We start from the raw sequence: 21,662 nt of genomic DNA, 5'->3' as shown, positions 1-21,662 counted from the left end.
TATGAAGGAAAGAATATCATCGTCTAGAAATAGATGGAAGAAGCCTAAAATGTTGCTGTGTTAGTCTTCAGTAATTCCTGGTTTACCTATGAATGGAAACTGTGGACAAGCTGGTGTGCATTTAGTGACAATCACTCATCTTCTGTACGAAGACATATCTAAGCTACAGGCAAAATTGCTATCTTCAGAGCTAGAAAAACTTCCCTCATGATCAGTAGAGTAAGAGCTGCCTGAAATGCAAAGGCTCCAACTTTTCTGCATCTCCCGAACTTTTCTTTTTTACCCCTTCTCACAAAACTAGTTGCCATCTCAGAAATGAATTGTGTCTTAGATATACTTGCTAATGTTCCTTTCTGCTAGAGTAACAGGCTGAAAACTAACAGATTACTAAGAGAGAATAAATAACATGTTCTAGTAGACACACTAAAAAGTCCCAAGCAACAGGCAAATATATGCAGAAATTTGAGGGTTTTGTTTTTCATCTTTCTGATTGATTAGCAGATATTCAGAACATTTCATTCTGATATTGCTTTTGTAGGATGACACAGCCAGGAGTAATATATATATACATACATCTAGCAAATCCTGGATACGATTCATACTACCTGTTGAAAGAACATGAATAAGAAGTGTGCAATTTGGCTGTCAAGTCCATTAGAAAGTGCATGCTGATGAGAACACTTAACCAGATCACCGTACAGCTACATTCAGCTACCTATAGCAAGAAATGCAGTTACTTGACGTTTGCTTGGTAACTGGAATCTTAGTTATATTAGACTAAATATCTACAAGTTATATTTATTTTTTCTACTTCTTTTATTGTATAATTAGTTTTTCATGCCAGTGCAAAATAAGATTTTATTATTATTTGACACCTCCAGGGAGTCCAAAGACTCATTGAGGGAGAGTGTGCCAACAGCATCGAACGATTGGTCCCCTTCCAACTACTAACCGCGCTCAAACTTGCTTAACTGAGCCATTAGTAGCAGAGGCTTTACCAATCGACCAAAGAGATCTTTTCATACTTTCTTCATTTAAATTCAATCACCTTGGAAGACCAATTTCAATATCAATTTTTTTGTTAATTATCTCAATTCTGAGAGAATAAAATGTATTGGTGATTGCCAATACATTTTATTCTCTCAGAACTTGATTCAAGATAATTATTTTTGTCAAACAATTACTTTATAAATTAATGAAAATCCACATCTTAAAGAAAAAAAAATATACAGCCCACATCTGTTCCAAATTAAGTTTTCTTTATTTTTTGTTCATAATCTTAGTTCAAAGATTACTTCACAGATTGCGTGAAGGTATGCACTTTTATGATTTTGCTTTATAGAACTATTTGTATACATAAATCTGGAATCATAGTAAGCAATGTATAATCTTTATAACATAATCTGTAGCACTTCTTTGCACTTCAACTTCTTGGTTTCCACGAATGGTTTATTACAAATTGAAATAAACAGCTGTTACGAAGTAAACCATATGTGCATATTTTTCTGCTAATTTAGATATTTAAGCAGCAGTTTTGAAATAACGATATATCATTCAACACGTGTTTAGTTACATCTGTCAAAAGTGAAAATTCATTTTCAAAATATTCATAATAGAATTTAAATTGTATTTTGCCTATGATGGCTAACCCATGCCCTAAAACTATCATAGACACACACGCAATTATAAATTAGCAACCTTTGTAAATTTTATCATTTCTCACTAATATATGATTTCCTGATTATTATAAATCAGTAATTTATGTGATATTGGGTAATTGGGGAAATTAATGTTTAAGAGTTCTTGCTGTAATTGTTAGGGCATAGAACATATAGTACAAGCACATTGTAGAGTTTTGATAATTCCAGTCTTCTGTAAACAGACTGCTGTTGAATGTAGCACCCAGTGAAAGTATGCTTTTAATAAACAGAAGTTATTAATTCACCTGATGGTGAACAATGCCGAATATATAAGAAAGATGATTTGTTGTCTTTCCTATTTCCACGGTAAATGTAATTCGCAGATGTATATTGTTCATATTAGATAAAAAAAAAAAAGTAGGTAATATTTCTTCATTATGGGGGCTAGATCACAAAAAAGTCTATATAACAAACCCAAAATGAAGGCTGTGGGTGTATGGATAGATGAGAATAGGATGTCTTCCAAATGTTATAAATAGAAGTTTGCAAGAGAGTGAGAAAGTAGACCTTCCCATGGAAGTTCCTTGAACTTGACTGCAAAACTTATTTTGATAAATATCCAGAGTGAATAACAAAGTCTAATAATTTCACTATATCCTGTGGAAATGCTTCTGAAAGTAGATGTAGTATATTCTCTAGAGGTACATGAATGAAGAGAGATTCTATATTGAAGCTTGTGATTAGATTAGTGGGTTGTAGTGAAACTTTTTTTCACTTTATCTAGAAAATCGGTCGAATATATGAAACCAACCGAGCTTTCAAATAAGTGCTAAAAATTTGGCTATGTGATAAATAGGCAATTTATATAGTCAACAACTGGATGAAGAAGAATGCCTTATGTATCATAGGTAGACCATAGAACCAAAGGGTTCTAGCAAAATAGGATTTTCTATGACATTTCCATCTAGGCTTGCGGCTTCATCTAGTACTGAGTCTAGTTTTCTAGTTGTTTGAAGATGATACAAAGTTGGGATGAACTATGAAGAGTAGAGAAGATGTCTTGGCCTTACAAGAAGGCTCGAATAAATTGAGTGATTGGGCCCAGGAATGGGTATGCAAGTTCAATGTTGCAAAATGTAAGGTTTTAAAATTTGGAAAACAAAGACGGAATGCAGAATTTATGCTTGGTGGGGATATATTGTCGGAAGTGAAGGAAATAAGAGATCTTGGGGTGATAGTGCATAAGGATCTGAAATTTAGGGAATGCATTGCCAAAATTGTGAAAACAACACAAAGACTTCTGGGAATGGAATGATGCAGAGGACACTGACATGCAGAAGTAGAGAGATTCTTGTTCCATTGTATAAGGCTTTGATTAGGCCACACATGGACTATTGTGCCCGGATTTTGTCACCTGGTTTTCAAAAGGATGAAGAGATGTTGGAAAGGGTCCAAAGGCGACTGACTAAGGTAGTTCCTGACCTCTGGAATGTCGAATATGAGGAAAGATTGGGAAAATGCAACTTACAGAGTCTAGTGGATAGGAGGAAGATGGGAGATATGATAGAGACCAACAAATTAGTAAGGGGTTGTTATAGGATCAATGTTGGAGAGGTTCTACAGAAAACAGTGGGAGATCAGGAGAGAACCAGAGGTCAACCCTGGAAACTGTATAAAGAGAGTGTGAGAAACAAGTTTTTTGCATGCAGAGTTGTGAATGCCTTGCCTGAGAGTGTGGTGTCTGCAGAGAATTTGAATGTGTTTAAAGTGTGGTATGATGAGCTGTGTGTGTGTGTGATAAAAAGGACCTTCTAGATGAGTCTTTGACTCCATGGGGTCTTGGGTAATAATAATAAATTGCCCAAAGAAAGAGGGAGGGGGAAGCACGTGGATGTCCCATTCAGTTTTGTATATTTTCCTTTTCCATGTTAAAATAACCAGCATGTACTGCATATTTGAATGATGCTAATATCTTCAACCTTTTGATTCTGTCCACTGCTGGAAGAAGGTCTCCCCCATGATTTTCCAGATCACTCAGTTTTCTGCCTCTCCCATCCATCTCACTCCTGCAATTTGTTTCAGTTCATTCCTCCACCTTCTTCTCGGTCTTCCTCTAACCATTGGTCTCCACTCTGTTGTTTTTCTAGTCCATCTCCCATCATTGCATTTGGCAATATGGCCAGCCCATCTCCACTTAGCCTGTTTAACGTATTTTACAATATCCATGACACTTGTTTGAGATCTTATCCAGGTATTTGTCTTCCTATCCCTTAATGTTATTTTTAGCATACTTCTCTCCATGCAATGTTGTGTTGTTCTCAGCTTTTTGTTTAGAGCGTCTGTTAAAGTCCATGTTTCTCCTGCATATGTTAGGACAGGAAGTATGCACTGGTCGAAAGCTTTCCTTTTTACACTCATAGGGATGTCACTTCTGAATATGTCTCATTTTCCCATAAGCCATCCTTCCAAGGCGAATTCTTCGTTCAATCTCTTTTCTTTGGCAATCCTCAAAGGATAACAATTGGCCCAAATATACAAATGAAGTAACTTGTTCTATTTCATGGTTTTCAACTTTGACAGTTCTATGGTTTATGTATTTATTCATCATTATTTTTGTTTTTTCTCCATTTCTTTTTAATCCAATTACTTTGGAGGCTTCATTTAGCTGATTTAGCCTTTCTTCCAGATCTTCAAGATTATCTGCTATTAGGACAATATCATCTGCAAATTTCAGATGATGCAGCCTTTCTCTGTTTATGTTTATTCCATTTGTTTCCTGATAACGGCTTCTAAAGACTGCACTAGAAACTCTAGTGCAGCTGTAAATAATTTGGGAGATATGGTGTCGCCTAGCCAGATGCCTTTTTGTATTGGGAACTTTTCACTGTTTTTATATAATTTAATTACAGAAGTTGCATTATTGTAAATATGTTTTAGTGTTCCAATATATGGTTTCTCAGTTGCCTGGTTTTCAAGTGCTTTTAATGTTGCAGATGTTTTAACTGAATCAAATGCTTTTGAATGGTCTATATATGCCAGACATAAAGGTTTATTGTATTCAACTGATTTTTCAATGAGCTGTCTTAATGTGTGAATATGGTCCAAAGTATTGTAATTCTTTCTAAATCCAGCTTGTTCACAGGATTGCATTCCCTCTAGTTTAGATTTTATTCTATTATTTATAATTTTTGTGAAGACTTTATATATGGTGGGGAGTAGGTTTATAGGTCTGTAGTTTTTAATTTCTTCCTTATTGCCCTTTGTTTTTTTTTTTTTTTTTTACAAAAGGAAGAAGTACATGCGAAAGGGGATTCAGCGATTCAGCTGTGATGTTTAGCAAATTTGTATGTACCGACTACTACTGCTGTCAATAATTGGGTACCCCTTCCCCATCAAACTGTTGATAGATTATTATTAATACACAACACCTCCAGGGAGTCCAAGGACTCATCGAAGGAGGGCACTCTACTCTGCCTCACTAAATACATCTCAATTCTCCTGCTATGACACTACTACCATCAATACCATCGGCCACCCATCATCATCAACAACAGTATTTTTTCTGTCTGTAAATTGAGTGTTCTTCTTAAGGCCGATTTGTCTTTATATGGGATAAAAAACCCGAGTTTAAGTGTCTTTGGGCCATGATGTGAATTTTTTCAGTAATTCAAACTTTATTCTTTTGTGTATCAGTAGGATCATGATCTATGATTTTACAAGTAGACTGATCTTGTGGAAGACTGCATTTTGTAATCATATTCTGCTTGATTCATTATAACAGCAGTGTTACTCACCTTTGTCTGCTTTGGTTATAACAATATTCTTGTTACTGAATAGCTTTAATACTGATTTGTCTTAAAGCTATTCAGTATAAGTATAAGGTCCTTCCCAAGAAAAATATAACTTTTGAGAGGTTTGGATTTCGTTAAGATGTTAGCAACATTTAAATAAATGTCACTGCTACAACTGGAGGTAGGACATATATTCCATATATAAAGAATGCTATCTCCGACATGCATGCACGCACACACACACACACGCAAAATTTTAAAACATACAGACAATGATTAGATTTGATATTACTTCACTAATTACGAATGTACCATTACCTGAGACCAATTATGTGATAAAGTCCCATTTCCTCACCACAGATATATTTGAATTGTTGAAATTTACAGTACATTATTATTACCATCATCATCACGGACCTACCTGGAGGTCTGTGATGTTATCATCATCACAGACTCATCGAGAGGCCAGATCACCCACACCAGCTCTCATACCTTCTTTTAAGCTCATTCACACTGGATGCACTTGCTACTTCACAAGGCAAACTGCACCACTTGCTGACTGCCTGTGAGAGAAAAATTCACCTCTCATTCTTTTTTTTAACAGCACGCATACTTCCATGGGTACCCCTTTTTCCTCTTCCCATGTAACAATTTCATCAGCTGATAACTTATAATATTCTTTCAGAAGTTTATAAACCTCTATCATATCATCCCTCTTTTTCCTGTTTAAAAGTGTCAGCAGTTTGTATACTCTCAATATCTGTTCTGGAAACCTACATTCCATAATCTTGATATCATTTTTGTTACTCATATGCATCCTTTCAATGGCTTCTTTATCCCCTCTGAACCTAGGAGACTAAATCTGCACACGCTGGTGTTTAAGTGTGGCCGTATCAAGGCCTTATAAAGAGGCAAAATGACTATCCTTACATGTCAATGTTCTTGTCAACATCACAATTACCCTCTGAGCTATTATTTGCAATGTGATCTCTGAACCATAACTCCAAGATCACTAGCTTCATTAGTTTCTTGAAGCATAATCCCATCAATTTAATATGCCACTGAAAATCTTGACAGCATTATCATTTACCCATTGTTCATGCTTATTCAAATTATTCTGAAAGAGCTGTATATCCATAGCATCCCGGCTTACTTTGCATCATTTGCAAATAATTGAACATCTCCTGTCAGGTCCTTCCCAATATCATTAATATACAGATTGAACAACAATGGCCCATGGACTGATATTCTTGGAATATCAGTTAACATGTCAACAGTATATATTACAAACCCATATTCTCCAGTTCATGCAACAGCTTTTCATGTTGGTATTCTATCAAACATCTTAACAAAGTCTCACAGCATCATTATTATAAAATATGAACAAACAGGTGAAACATGACTTGCCTGTAATAAACCCGTTTGTTCTTTGAAAACATAGCTGGTCTGTCAACTCCTTTCTATATGCAAGCTCTTACCAACTTCTCTAAAACCTTTACCATTACTCCAGAGATACTAATAGGTCAGAGTCAGTAGTTACACACTAGTTTTTGCACCATCCTTCTCTACAAGTGAACCATTTCTGGAAATAATGCATAATATTATTATGCATTATTTAGGATCTTTCCTGGACTGAGATGCAAATTATACATCTCAGCCCATTATATATTGCTGAATTGATATCCAGCTTATGCAACAGCTCCTAAACCGAATTCTTATGCATCTCTATTCAATTCATCCAGTGTAACTGTAGCATCGTGCATCATATTACTTACACCGGAGCAACAAATCTTAGCATGTGAGCACTCAACATTTGTACAACCTTTGCTGCTTCTGACAAAAAAATACCATCTGAATTTACCCACCATGTATCACATTCATTTTTTTAATTTAATGGCAGCATAGCAATAAAATTATAGCACAAATTAAGTAATTTTGCAGTACTCCATTCTGATGTATGCAAACATCAGAATGGAGAACAGTTCCCCACTCTGCTTGAAACTGCTTGCTATTCAAGATTATCCTCGTATTTAGTATTCGGCTACTCCTTTTCCCTGATTATTATAACCTGAATATAGCATCTTGGATTTGTTGAACAGATTCACCTGTTTTTTTGTCTTCTTTGTTTTGGTAATGTTAAACTGTGAATGAAATTGTTTTGTATATATATATATATATATATATATATATATATATTTTTTTTTTTTTTTTTTTTTTTTTTTTTTCATTCACATTTAACATAATATACCATATACCAAGCAAGACTTGTGTAAATATTATTTAATGTAAACAACTTATTTTACAATTTAATATTCATATAACTACCTTAATTTTGTCTAATATTTAATTATTTAATCAAAGATATATGTATTAATAATGAAAAGACTGTATTAAATATTATTAAGCTATTTTAATTATTATGTTAATATTATAAGAACTTGTATTTGATAATTTAACTGCGCATTAATTGAAATATAAATATTCTTTATTTATTCCTATTTGTAGAAGTTTAGCGTTATGCAATACCTCAATTTTATTATATTTTGTTTGGTTGTCATGGAAACGTATGTAAGTGAGCGAGCACGTTTTTGGAACAGAACGTGGGGAGAAAGCTGAAAGTTTACTAAAAAGGAATTAGTTAAAGAGATCACGAGAAGAATTTAGGCGGGAAAAACGGAGATATAAGCGAAGAATGCTAAAAATAAAAATAATAAGGAAACAGAGAGAGAGAGAGGATTGGCATTAGGTTGGAATCTGGGCATTCGGTAATCACAGTGCAATAACAGCGAGTCGGCAAGTCACTCAAGCAGCTAAATAAAGTCTACTAGTCGATAGGCGGTTAGCTAACAAGTTGTAGAATAACAATTATAGCTACGGAAGACAGCTGAGTGACTACTAAATAGACTAGCAATACTTGAGTTGAGATTTAAATTCAGGGCCGACCTGTCAAGGATACACAGAATCTTGAAATAAAGCACAGAGTTACTAGAGTAGTAGAGGCTGTAAAGTTGAAGTTTACCGTTAGCTGTGTTTAGATTTATAGTGCCTAAAGAATTATTTGAATGCAGGAGGAATGAACAACTGTGCATATAAAACCTCAAGTTAAGAATTATTGTGTGTTGCCTTATTTCATGAGTGATCAGTAGTACTTTATGCAACAACGTTTGTTTATGTGTATTGTGACCGATGATTAATTCATTTATTGCTTAGAAGAATTTATTTAATGAGTGCCGTTTACTGTTTAAGTGTTTACAGTTATAAAAAGTGTTTACATATAAGTAGGTGAAGAAAAAAGATTATCGGTAAGATTATTCCAACCGTTAATATTCCTATACAGAGAAGTATGAGAGTTTCATCCTAGAATTTCCTTATATTAACAGTAACTATTAGTGAGAATTAACTGAAGTGTAAAATTAAAAGTGCTTTCTTGTAAAGTGGTATTACTGCGATTTTATTGTATTTGGAACTTAAAGAACTGTGAGAAGACTGTATTAGAGATAACAAATTTACCATTGTCTGAGTTTGAATGACAGTATTATCAGAAAGGCTGAAGTGTTTATAATAACTTAATTAGTGATTTTGATCTTAAGTGTAAAATTTGTGATTTTAAAATTAAATGTTTGTTTTTGTTAATCACAAGTTGTATTTTGCCTGAATCTATTTTACTGCACCATTCATAAAATATTCGAACCAAAGCGGGTGAATTAAGTAAGTTAAATATACTCGGCCAGTATATATAATAACAACATATAAAGGCAGGGTAGTTGAGAGTTGGTTTATCTTCAATTCTTGAACTAATTCAGATATAATGTGGCGCAGTCTTTAAATATAAATTTTCTTTATATTTGAATTAGAAATCAACTCACAACTTATCAATTAGTTAAGAACATCGTAATAGTAATCATGTCGGATCCAAGGTATAGATTAAGAAGAAGTAGGATCCAACAGTAACACCTATACTTAACCAATTTTTCTGCTAGTTCTATTTATTTTCCTTTGCTTCTTATGTTGATGGTACCGATCTTGAATTCTGTCAATGACAAACTGTGATTTGTTCCAGGATTTGCTTCAGTAGCTGGCTTTTCCCTGATGGAAATAATGGTGGACTAGTTTAACCAGGTTACACCTCAGTTTGACATGAAATTCTGTCAATTCTGTACCAAAATTTTGTGTTATGACTTGACAATAAGAATATAATTTGTTCAGCTAAATTACCAGCCTATCCTCTTTCATTTGGTATCTAGGCAGATACTACTAATGGGGTGAACCACAAAAAATTGAGGATAGCACATTAAGTCAGAATCACTGGTCAGTTCTCCACATTCCTTAAAAAGGTATACTGGAAGTATATACTCCCAAGTTTGTCCTGCTTTGATCCTTAAGCATCCACGCCATTTTTTTTTTAAAAATCTAAATTTAACAATATATTTAGAATTATGCTACTAAATGCACTAAATACAATAAATCCAGTAAAATGTATAATAATGCACTAAAAATACACCAGTTAATTTATGAAAACTTGATAAACCATAAACCAGAAGAAAAAAAATCACAAACCTTTGTAATAAGAGCTTTGTAATAACATGACTGCACACAAAATAGCCTCAACATGATGGTATAATTTCACATGGAAAGGAAAAGTATACAAACAACCAGATCAGATAGGCATGGGCTCACCCTTTTTTCTCCTTTGCCCAATTTCTACATGATACTTAGAGAACCAAGCACTCGACATAGCCATGCTCAAACCACTGGTTTGGCAGATATGTATGTAGATAATGTGTCTGCTATTTGGCCATATGGTCTAGACACTTTAGATTCATTTATAGCACATTTATAAAGCCAACCTCCTAAAATACACTTTAAAATAGAAATTAAAATAAATAACCATCTGCCCTTCTTAGATGCGCTAGTAACATCTTTTTACAGAAGCCTACAAATACCATCATACAGCCCAACAGTATGGTATCCTAAAAACACTAAACACACAGAGCTATCTGTCCAATGATGCTGCTCTTATCACTGAGCTCATCTACCTTCACCACTTTTTTTAGCCAATAGCTATAATCCCCAAAAACAAACACACAAACAAAAAATACTAACTGCCACCACCTTAAATACCCTCCCTTCTTCAATTTGCTGTGGTCTTGCGTATTGAAGAAGGGAGGGTATTTAAGGTGGTGGCAGTTCCATGCCATATTTAGACCATATGACACTGGCAACCCTCATTCATTTCAACACATTCCTTAAAATTTTTCAAAAAAAAATTGTTACTGGAAGCTGCCGTTTTTGTCTCTTTAATTCAGTAAACAGGTTCTGCAAAGGTTTCAAAGTTTCTGTTATTGTGCGAGTAATTTTTATGCTGCACTCATCCATCATTGAATCATAATCCATTATCTGTTCCTTTAATGTTTGAGCTGTTCGAAATATCATGGCAAATTTTCTCTACCAATCGACCAACCTTTGCCAGCAAAGGTTGGTCGATTGGTAGAGCCTCTGCTGCTAATGGCTCGCAAAAAGTTAAGCGTGGTTAGTAACTGGAAGGAAATCTATCATTCGATGCTGTTGGCACACTCTCCCTCGATGAGTCTTTCGACTCCCTGGAGGGAGTCGCATAATAATAATAATAATAATAATAATAATAAAATTAAAAAAATGTTCAAGTGTCCTTGCTGGTGGTTCTTGTTCACTTTCATCCTCATCGTCATCTTCTGAAGAAGATTTGGAAAGATCTTTCAACTCCTCGTTAGTGAGCACCTCATGATGTCCATCTATAATCATTCAATTCTTCTTGTCATATCGTCAAATCCCTCTCCACCTATTTTCTGTGCCGTGTTAATTATCGTTGTTATCAATGAGTTAATATCAGGAGCGTCTTGGGAATTATGAATGGCATCACTCCACAAATTCTTCCAGCATGTAGTTACTGTTTCTGGTTTCAATTCGTCCATTGCTCCCTTGATGAATACAATTGTATCTGCAATTGTGAATGATTTCCAGCATTCCATGACTCCAACATTAGCAGAATCCTCAACCACTGCATGAATCATATCAAAAACCTGCTGAGCATATGAGGCTTTGAAGCATCTAATGATGACACCTTGATCGAGTGGCTGAAGCAATGAGGTCACATTAGGTGGGAAGAAAACCACTTTAACATTTTCATCGTCAGCAACTAGTGACTCAGGGTGCCCTGGAGCGTTGTCTATTATCAATAAAACTTTAAATGGTAATCCCTCCCTCTCCAAGTATTTTTTCACCTCTGGAATAAAACATCGATGGAACCATTCCATAAATAACATGGCCATGACCCATGCTTTCGGATTTGATTGCCAAAAAACAGGCAGACAACTTTTGTTTTTGTTTTTAAGGGCACGTGGATTCTGTGCTCGGTAAACTAGGCCAGGTTTAATTATATGACCAGCTGTGTTGCCTCAAAGTACCAGCGTCAATCTGTCCTTAAATGCTTTAAAGCCTGGTGCTTTGTTTAGTTTTATGGATGTAGGTCCAGTGGGGCATTTTCTTCCAAACGAGGCCGGTTTCATCAAAATTAAAAACTTGCTTAGGATGATAACCTTTCTCTGCAATAATTTTTTAAAATTCTGCTGGAAACAGTGCAGTAGATTTCATCAGTCGATGCAGATTCTCCCATAATTTTTGTGTTTTAGATTAAACTTAGTTTTGAATCTATGCAACCAGCCCTTGCTTGCTGTAAATGACTTTTCTTCCTCTTCTGTTTCGTCTTGAGGTCGCATCTCATATAGGATCAATGCTTTTTGTCGTAATGTGTTACCATCAATAGGAATCCTTTTTCTTGTCATGTCTTCCACCAACAAATTCAAAGTTTTTTCTACCTTGATTAACACCTTATCATGCACTGTACCCGTAACTTTTGCAGATTTGGGTGCAATGGAAAGACTGGCATGAATTTTTTCTTTGTTCTTCAACACTTCACGTATCGAAGATTCGTTTTTATTATAGATCTTGGCAATGGTTGCAATTGACTTCTTTTTCTACTTCAATCATATTGATAATCTTCGATTTATGTATTAGTGCATATGTATTAGTAGTATTAGTGAGCACTTTGATGTGAAGTGCTCACAAATACTGAGCACTTCACATCTCCTCGGTTTTGAAGCCATTTTTAAATTTTTCACAATTTATTTGCTTGAATTTAAACACAATTTTTAATTGCAATGACAGACAATTGACTGTTTTCTTCAACAATTCAAGTAAAACTAAACATGAACAAACACGCACGTTTAAGTCCAAGCACCTACCAAAACAAGCGTGTTTCAACAAGTTTTTCAGCCTGCGTGTATGCATGTTTCAACTGGTGCGCCGCTCGACCGTTTCATGCACTTTTTTCGAACCATGGATAAATGAAACTGTGGATAAAGGACACCTAATGTAATAGGGATAATTTCAGTCCATCACTTCTGTTTATATATGGATGGTATAGTAAGGTTTCACAATTTCCTTTGTGCAAGCATTCCATAAGATAGTTACTTTTGTGAAGGACTAATCTTCCTCCAAAGGATTTGATGTTTGATGGAGACAGCATGTTAAGAATGAATAACTGAATATATATAAATATGAGCCTCCGTAGCTCAGTCTATACAAACAAAACCCTTTGGTTGGAAAGACCTAGGTTGGATTCCCGTCCATGACACAAGGAATCTTAATCTGGTCTTTTTCGACTAAAGGTGAGTTAACTGGCTCATATAGAGATGGAGGATTTTCCCTCCTGGTAACTTGGGTTTTTCATCCTTCAAAACAGTCAAACTGGTCCTGTCAACACACATAGCTACAATCATAAATACTTATAATGGCAAAGAAAGGCAACAGGAAACCACCTTGATGTATAATCTCCCTGGTATTTAGCTGCAATCCTCTCATAAGAGAGGAGACCATGGGATAGGATATATAACTATATATAAAATATACAACTATTAAAAAAAAATAAAAAATCAACTATTAAAAAAATATAAATTTACACATAAGCCACAGTAATTAAAGAGTTAATTACTGTGGCTTACGTGTGAATTTATAGTTGAAAAATGCTATCTCCACTAAACATCGAATCCTTTAAAAGAATATTTAGGTCCTTCACTAAAATAACTATCTTATGGAATGTTTATACAAAGAAAGTTGTAACAGCTTACTACGTTTGTATCTTGGAGTGAAATTATCCTTATTATGGCAAACAGTGCTTCTTTAGGCACTCCATTTTTTTTAGGCAATATTTTTTTTTTTTTTTTTTTAATAATGAATAGTCTCTTGTTTAAAAAAGGTGTACAGTTAGGATCTTAAGGTATTTTAGATTGTGCCATTCGGTATTATGTATGTGTGGCTTATGCATTTTCAAGTCTTTCAATTCAAGTCTTCCAGTTGTCTGTTTTACTTATTTAATTTGAAAGTCATACTGCAATTACAATTTGTACCTTGATACTTGGGCAGAAAGTCTGTGCTTATTAATAAAAATATTATGCTAGTATAATTCATAGCGAGTTTTCTTCATCTTATATTGTCATGTGTTGTGAATTAGAACTTAAAAAATTCAACATGAATTGCCAACAAACAAGTCTCTACTTTGTTTACAGAAGGCATTAAAAGTGCCTTATTAAAAAGCTGTAACATTTGACTTTAACAGGTTCTCAAACTACCACTGAAGTTTATTTCTTAGGATAAATTTCTACAGATTTCATGATTATTAAAAAATAACAAATTGTAACAGTAGAACCAGTTAATTTTAGGATTTGGAGTGTTTAGAATGAATACTAAGGCAATGAGGCATCCATCATTCCTGAAACCTATAACAAGAACAGTAGTTGCTCAACATTCAATTAGAATCTACATATAAAACCACAAACCTGCTTCTTCCCTCCCTCCCCTCTCTTTTAATATCACTCCCACAGAGTGAGAAGCCACAAAACCTATTGCAAATCTGTCATGCATAGGCAAGAATTACTAATCTCCAGCTATTCAAAAGCAGAATCAATAAGTTCCATCTCTCTCTCTCTCTTTTAACCCTATTCTCAAATGCTCCTGTAGTACATTGCAACCTGTTGGAATGATAAAAAAGAGCATATACAGTATGGATTAAAAAAAAATAGGAATAATGAGAATGTGTTAAGAAAGATATCTAACACAAATCTTTAAAAAACAGAGAGTGACCCTGGAAGTCCCGGCAACAAACTACTTGGCCTTGAGCTACTTTTGAGGGCATTTCTCCATGCATCATGTCTAACATCACTGTCAGAAAAAGATGGAACAATATTTAATAGATCAATATCAAGTTTTACTGATGAAGGGATAAGTATTATTCATTATAATAATAAACTTACATATAACAACAAATGATTAATTTAAACTGATTAAACTACAGATATTTCAGTTCATGTTATCGTGAACCATCATCAGTACATTACAGTTGGAAATTAAAAATTAAACAGCAATAAAAGTCGATGAAGAATGGAATCTCTTTGTAAGCAATCAGGAAGCAGTGAAAAATTATACTATTAGGATCAATTGAAAAGAGAGAAAGAGGGAGATTTAAAAAAAAAAAAAACATTAAACAGTACAGTACTGAATAATTTTTCAGAGTTTTGGCATGGAAAGCCATCATTAAGGGTGAGATTAGGATGACGTAGGAGGACAGTGGAACTTTCCTTAAAGAGATACTCATATTTATGGGAACATTTCTGTAGTAATTTTATGTCATTCCAAAGGATCTTGTGGCTAGCGTTAGTAATCCCATGGCCTGATGCTCAAAAATGCGTATAGAAACAAACTGGCCTGTTTGTCCAAAGTAGAATAACTGGCAGTTGCATAGAACTGAATGAACTCAGGTAGCAGCAGAGATGAATTTTTATTTTTGGAGATGGCATCACAACTGATTGAAATAATTAATAGGCTCAAAAGTGGTGGATACGTTAAATTTCTTTAAGATAAGAGAAATGCATTTAATGTATGGAATGCCGATTTTATGTGAATATCTGTTCTAATAAAGATTGGGAAAAAGCAGGTATTAATCTACTATATTGATTTGGTGTTGTAACTTGAGAATGGCCATTTCTCTGATTCTACTTCTACTTAAAATAATGTTTAATCAATGTTTAATCCAAAACCATTCCTTATGGCTTCACTATATGGATGATGTTTATGCTGTTAGTAATAATTCACGTCATCAACTATAAAAGCCTTGTTACAAAAAAAATCAATAACCTTCATCACAAAATCAAACTGATTATGGAGCTTGAATCAAATGGAGCAACTGGTTGTTTATCTGATGTTAAAAGGATCAGTATCCTACCTTAAAGGAACATCTGAACAAACAGCAAGGACAATTTGTACACCAGCTTCAAACCAGTCCAGAAGTTGTCACCTTTCTTACCACCTATCAAAGATACATTATCACCTTTATCTTTGCCTGGTGTTTATCAAATACCCTGTTCTCATCATCTTTGCTACTTTAGACAGACTGGCTGCTACTCTTAGAATTGAACATCAAGATAAGATTTTTGGATTCTGAAGGTTCAGACCTTGCTTCTTGTGCCATTGACAGTAGACAGAGTTTACTGGCTACACTATAGTAGGTTCAGATTTAATTTTTTTTTTTTTTTTTTTTTCAATCATGTGAAGCCCTATGTCACTGTCCTAAACTTAATCAGACAGAATGTATGTCTATTTTATAAGTTTTGGGAAGTGATTGCTGTTAATCGTTTATAATTTTTTATATTTTATCTCAACTCATCTTCTTTAGACCCTCTTTTACCTTGCAGTGTCGAGGGTTTATTAATCATAGGACCTCAAACCATTCACAGGATAAGGTGGTCAGCCCTACACCTCGGTGTATCCTATATCTTGTAGTGTTGAGTTCTCAAGGCCGGTTTGCCTACTTTGCAGGATGAAAAACCCTAGGATAAAATGGGGAAAAAACCTTACCGTCCATGCCCAAGACCGGCTAACTTGGCTATGGCTGAGGAAGATCCTTCAGCTCCTCACGTCACCGACGGGAATTGAACCTAGGACATTCTTTCCCCAGGCATATGTTGCAAAGCGCATAGGCCACTAGGCTAACTGCACGGACTTTATATTTTATTTATTTATTATTTTTAAATTAATTATACAGCCATTCCCATATCTCTGAACCAAGTGTTTCTTCCTACTGGACAGCTGCAACAAGACATGATATTATACGCATGCTGTATGACTTATATTCAGAATTCAAATGTTGCAACAGTTTTTGTCTTCTCCCTGAAAGAGGCTCATGACATATTGAGCAAAATATATAGGAGTAATAAATTATATTTAGTTTTCTCTTACATATGTGAAGCTGTTATTCCAAAAATATAGTACAAATGAGGCTATTTCTTTCCTAAAGATAGCCTTATAAAAAAAGGGAATTGGATGGGTCTCTGATGTGTTTTTTTTTTTTTTTTTTTTTTTTTTTTTTTTTTTTTTTACAAACCTTTCTTTTCTGGTTGGTATAGCCATCAAACTTCTGCTCATCATCCCTCACAAATGCCTTATTTAAAGAGCTCATTATCTGTTCTTCTTCAATGAACAGATCCAAACTGCTTCAGAAAAGTAATTTCTATGATCAAAGAAATGAGTATTCTCTATAATTACAACTCAAAACAATAAAGAAGATTATGAAAACATTTCTCTCCATCCCATTACATTAGAGGCATTTCAGAACATTTCTTATACCAGTTTAATATTTCTACTACTTCCAAGCCAATTAATTTAATCAATTCTGTGGTACTATCTCCAAAAGATAAAATTCCACCTGTACTGCTACCTGACCTTTCAGTCCCATACAAATACCAGTTATTCTACTTCAAACAAAACAGGCCAATCTGTTTTATACACATTTCTGAACATGAATTCTACACTATCTAAAAGAAATGCAAATCAGGTCTAGAAGAACATGGGATTACTTATACTAGTCACAGGATCCAAACGACAAAATTACTACACAGATGTTCCCATAAATGAGTGTCTCTTTAAAGAAATTTCCGAAATCCTCCTACATTGCCCTAATCTCAACCTCAAACTTTCTGTGCCAAAACTCATTGCAATAAGTTGCAGGAGAAAAAATTTAGAAGAGAAATTTGAAGAACTTATAGAAATGCTAAAGAAATTGGATTACAAATTAATTAACAGAAGACTAAATATATGCAATGTGGAAAGACAAATAAAAATATTACAAGATATATATAGGTGAATACAGTTTTGAAGTTGTGGATAGTTTTAAATATTTAGGTTCATTAATAACAACAAACAATAATATATCTGATGAAATTAATAGTAGAATCATGATTGGAAATTATTATTATTCAGACCTCCATGGAGTCAAGAGATGCATCGTGGGAGGTCCTTCCTAGGAAACACAAAGTCTATCATATCACTCCTTGAACTCATTGACCGTTCTTGCTCTCACCACTCTATCAGAGAATGCATTCCACGGTTAACCACCCTCCATGCAAAGAAACTACTCCTCACCCTCTTGCTCACAGCTTCCTTTCTTAACTTCCAGGGATGGCCCCTTGTCATCACTCCTTCCCACTGTTCCACTAAGTGAAAGAGCTCCCCAGTGTCAATTGAGAGGTGATATGATCGAGACTTAAACTGTTGAGAGCCAGTTACAGGTCTCGATCATATCGCTTCTCCTTCTATCCACCAAACTCTGCAGTCCACATTCCCTCAGCCGATCCTCATAACTAACATTGTATAGTCCTGAAACCATCTTTGTTATGTAATGACCCATTCCACAGTTAATTTATCCCCTTCAAATCCTGGGGACCAAATTTGAGAACATAATCTAAGTGTGGTCTTATCAAGGTCATATACAAAGGAATGATAACTCTTATCTCTGCAAGTCAGCTTCCTCAGTATTGTAGCAAACCTCTGGGTTGCCTTCACCACCATTGCAATATGCTCCCTGAATTTCAGTTTTCTATCAATCATCACCCCCCCCCCAGATCTCTTGTTTCCCCTACTTCCTCCAGTACAGCAGCCTCCCACTGATGTATCCCAAACTTCAAGACTTTACATTTTGCTGCATTAAATCGACACTCCCATTCATTTGTTCATCTGTCTAGTTTATTCAAATCCTCCTGCAGGGCTGCCGCATCTGCACTATTACTAATAATCCTTCCCAGCTTCACATCATCTGCAAACAACTGAATATCCCCCCTGCAATTCAAACTGATATAAAGGTAAAACAACACAGATCCCAGTACCGAGCCCTATGGGACCACCCCCACTTGTAACCTTCTGCCTCCTTGAAACTGCCCCAACATGCACAACTCTGATACCTATCAGACAGCCAATCACGAATCCAGTTAAATAATCCAACATCTAAACCCATGTGCTGCAACTTAAGTATCAGCTTATCATGTACCACCTTGTCAAATGCCTTTGCAAAATTCAAAAAAAAATTTAGTTATATGCTTTTCCCTCATCAATTGCTCTTGTCACTTCATTATAAAAGGCAATCATATTACTAAAGCAAGAGTGCCCCTCAACAAATCCATGTTGATTCTCACAGATAACATTAGGCTGATCTGCCCGATGCTGTACGAGGTGGTATCAAAATGTTTCGAGACTAGGTTTGCAACACGCCAACAGATGGCAGCACAAAGCTGCATGCACAGTCACAGGGAGCACCTACCTTCATAAGTCAGTGTGCCAAAAGACATCATCCTGTGTACGTTGGGACCTGTGCAACTGATGCTATTCTGACCACCTGTGTTACCACATCTGCGATTTCATCATGGACAGCAAGTTAGAACAAAGAGCAAACGGGAAATTCTGCATAAAACTGGGCAAATCTGCCACAGAGACGTTTAACATGATTTGGCAAGTTTACGGCTATGCTGCAATGATTCGTTTGAGGTGTTTTAAGTGGCACGCGTGCTTCAAGAGTGGAAGAACATCACTGAAAGACGATGAGAGATCAGGAAGACCTTCAACGAGCTCAATCCCAAAAAATGTCGAAACGATTCGCAACTTGTGCATGAGGATTGTCAAAGAATACTCCACAACATTGCTGCCATCGTTGGTATGTCATACAGAATAGGTCCAGGCAATCCTCACATGTGATTTGAACATGCACTATGTTGCTGACCCAGGAGGAGAAGGAACACTACGTCAAAGTCTGCCAAGAGCTCCATCAGCGTGGATGACCCATCCTTCATGTCGAGGATCATTACCGGTGACAAAACTTGGGTGTACGGGTACGACCCTGAGACGGAGCAACAGGCTTCACAGTGGAAGAGCCCATCATCTCCACAACTCGACCAAGTGCATGCTCATCGCCTTTTTCGACATTCGCGGCACTGTGCATCAAGAAGTGGTGAGACCGTCAATAGCGAGTTTTACTGCCAGGTTTTAAGGCGTCTGAGGGAGGACATTCGACGAAAGTGACCAGATCTGTGGCACGCGAAAAACTGGATGCTCCACGATGACAATGCACCCTGTCACCAAACTCTCCTCACACGCAAGTTTCTCGCCAGAAACAACATGATCTCACTTCCGCACCCACCCTACTCGCCAGATTTGGCTCCTGCAGACTTGGCCCTCTTCTCGAAGATAAAGATCCAGCCCAAAGGTCACTGTTTTGACACCATTGCGGAGATCCAGCACGAATCACAGAAGGTGCTTGACATGCTTCAAAAAGAAGACTTCCAGGACACATTCCAGAAGTGGCAAGAACGCTGCATATCAATACTTGATATGCGCTGCATATCAAAGCTTGCACTACATATCAAAGCTTTGATATGCGCTGCATATCAATACAGCGCTGAGAGGGAGCGTTGTATTGATATGCAAGGGGACTATTTTGAAGGTGATAGTGTGTAAACGTAGATAAATAAAGTAATTTCTCGTAAACAGAGCTAGTCTCGAAACTTTTTGATACCACCTCGTATATGGTCCCTCACTAATTTTTCCAAGACCTTAACAACTACTGATGAGGGAAAGGCATATACTACAATTTTTTTTAAGCTTAATTAGCTTAACCGCAGATGTGGCAACCCCGCTACTATCTACCCTGGGAATTCTAATTTCCCTGCATTGACACACTGACTCGTTCAGAAAACAGCAAATCTCTCCAGGTGCCTATGTCCTTCCTCATTCAAATGCAAGTGGTCTCTCGCTTACAGTTCCTTTCTGTCTTCAAATGCCCTCCAAACATCCACATATTCCAACCCTCTTCTGACACATTCTGGCTATTATGCTATTCATTATTACTGCTCTTCTGCTCAGCTCATCACTATCATACCTGGGCAACACACACACACACACACACACACAATCTTTCCCGTCTGAGTTTTCTTTTGTACAACCTCAAGCAAGAATCTCAGATCTCTCGCCACCCGATTTACATTGCCTCTCAAGTCATTCGTGCCCACCGTTACAATCATCCCTTTCATCCTGCTTAATTGCCATAGCCACACTATCTATCGTTCCTCCAGGCAAACACTCCTCTGGCATCCTATCTTGCACACCACAGATCTTACCCTCTCTGTTCCTTGATTGCTCACCTGCATCCCTCACTCACTCTCTCTCTCCCTCCTCCATCTCTTTCACTCTATGTTCCCCCACTTATCTGCTATCCTGGCATTACTCTATCCCTGGTTCTAGCACTCCATTGCATTCTCCTCATTCCCTCTCTTCAACTGCTCCTATTCTCTCCTCTTCTATCATTCCCATAACTCTCTCCTCTTCTACCATTCCATAACTCATTTCCTCTCTTCTACTGCTCCTATTCTCTCCTTTATCATTCCCATAACTCTCTCTCTCTCTCATTTTCCTCTCTTCTACTGCTCCTATTCTCTCGTCTTCTATCATTCCATAACTCTCTCTCTCTCTCATTTTCCTCTCTTCTACTGCTCCTATTCTCTCCTCTTCTATCATTCCATAACTCTCTCTCTCTCTCTCATTTTCCTCTCTTCTACTGCTCCTATTCTCTCCTCTTCTATCATTCCATAACTCTCTCTCTCTCTCTCATTTTCCTCTCTTCTACTGCTCCTATTCTCTCCTCTTCTATCATTCCATAACTCTCTCTCTCTCTCATTTTCCTCTCTTCTACTGCTCCTATTCTCTCCTCTTCTATCATTCCATAACTCTCTCTCTCTCTCTCTCTCTCTCATTTTCCTCTCTTCTACTGCTCCTATTCTCTCCTCTTCTATCATTCCATAACTCTCTCTCTCTCTCTCTC

At 36.1% G+C, this 21,662-nt stretch overlaps 1 protein-coding gene across 1 annotated transcript in view; it reads right to left on the bottom strand.

Annotated features, from left to right (window-relative positions):
• The window catches only part of LOC150098775 (uncharacterized), a 188,166-nt gene extending 177,302 nt beyond the window's left edge, over positions 1-10,864 (bottom strand). The window contains exon 1 of the mRNA XM_090405749.1: positions 10,706-10,864. Coding sequence (XP_090261875.1) covers positions 10,706-10,864 — 159 coding nt within the window. The remainder of the gene's footprint in view (positions 1-10,705) is intronic.
• Positions 10,865-21,662: the final 10,798 nt, after the last annotated feature.

The sequence above is a fragment of the Typopeltis vanoorti genome, chromosome 15, assembly GCF_054136105.1.
Source record: "Typopeltis vanoorti isolate ZY-2024b chromosome 15, IOZ_Tvanoo_1.0, whole genome shotgun sequence".
Taxonomy (NCBI): Eukaryota; Metazoa; Arthropoda; class Arachnida; order Uropygi; family Thelyphonidae; genus Typopeltis; species Typopeltis vanoorti.
The sequence above is the reverse complement of the archived record's forward strand: the minus strand, read 5'-3'. Positions and strand labels throughout refer to the sequence as shown.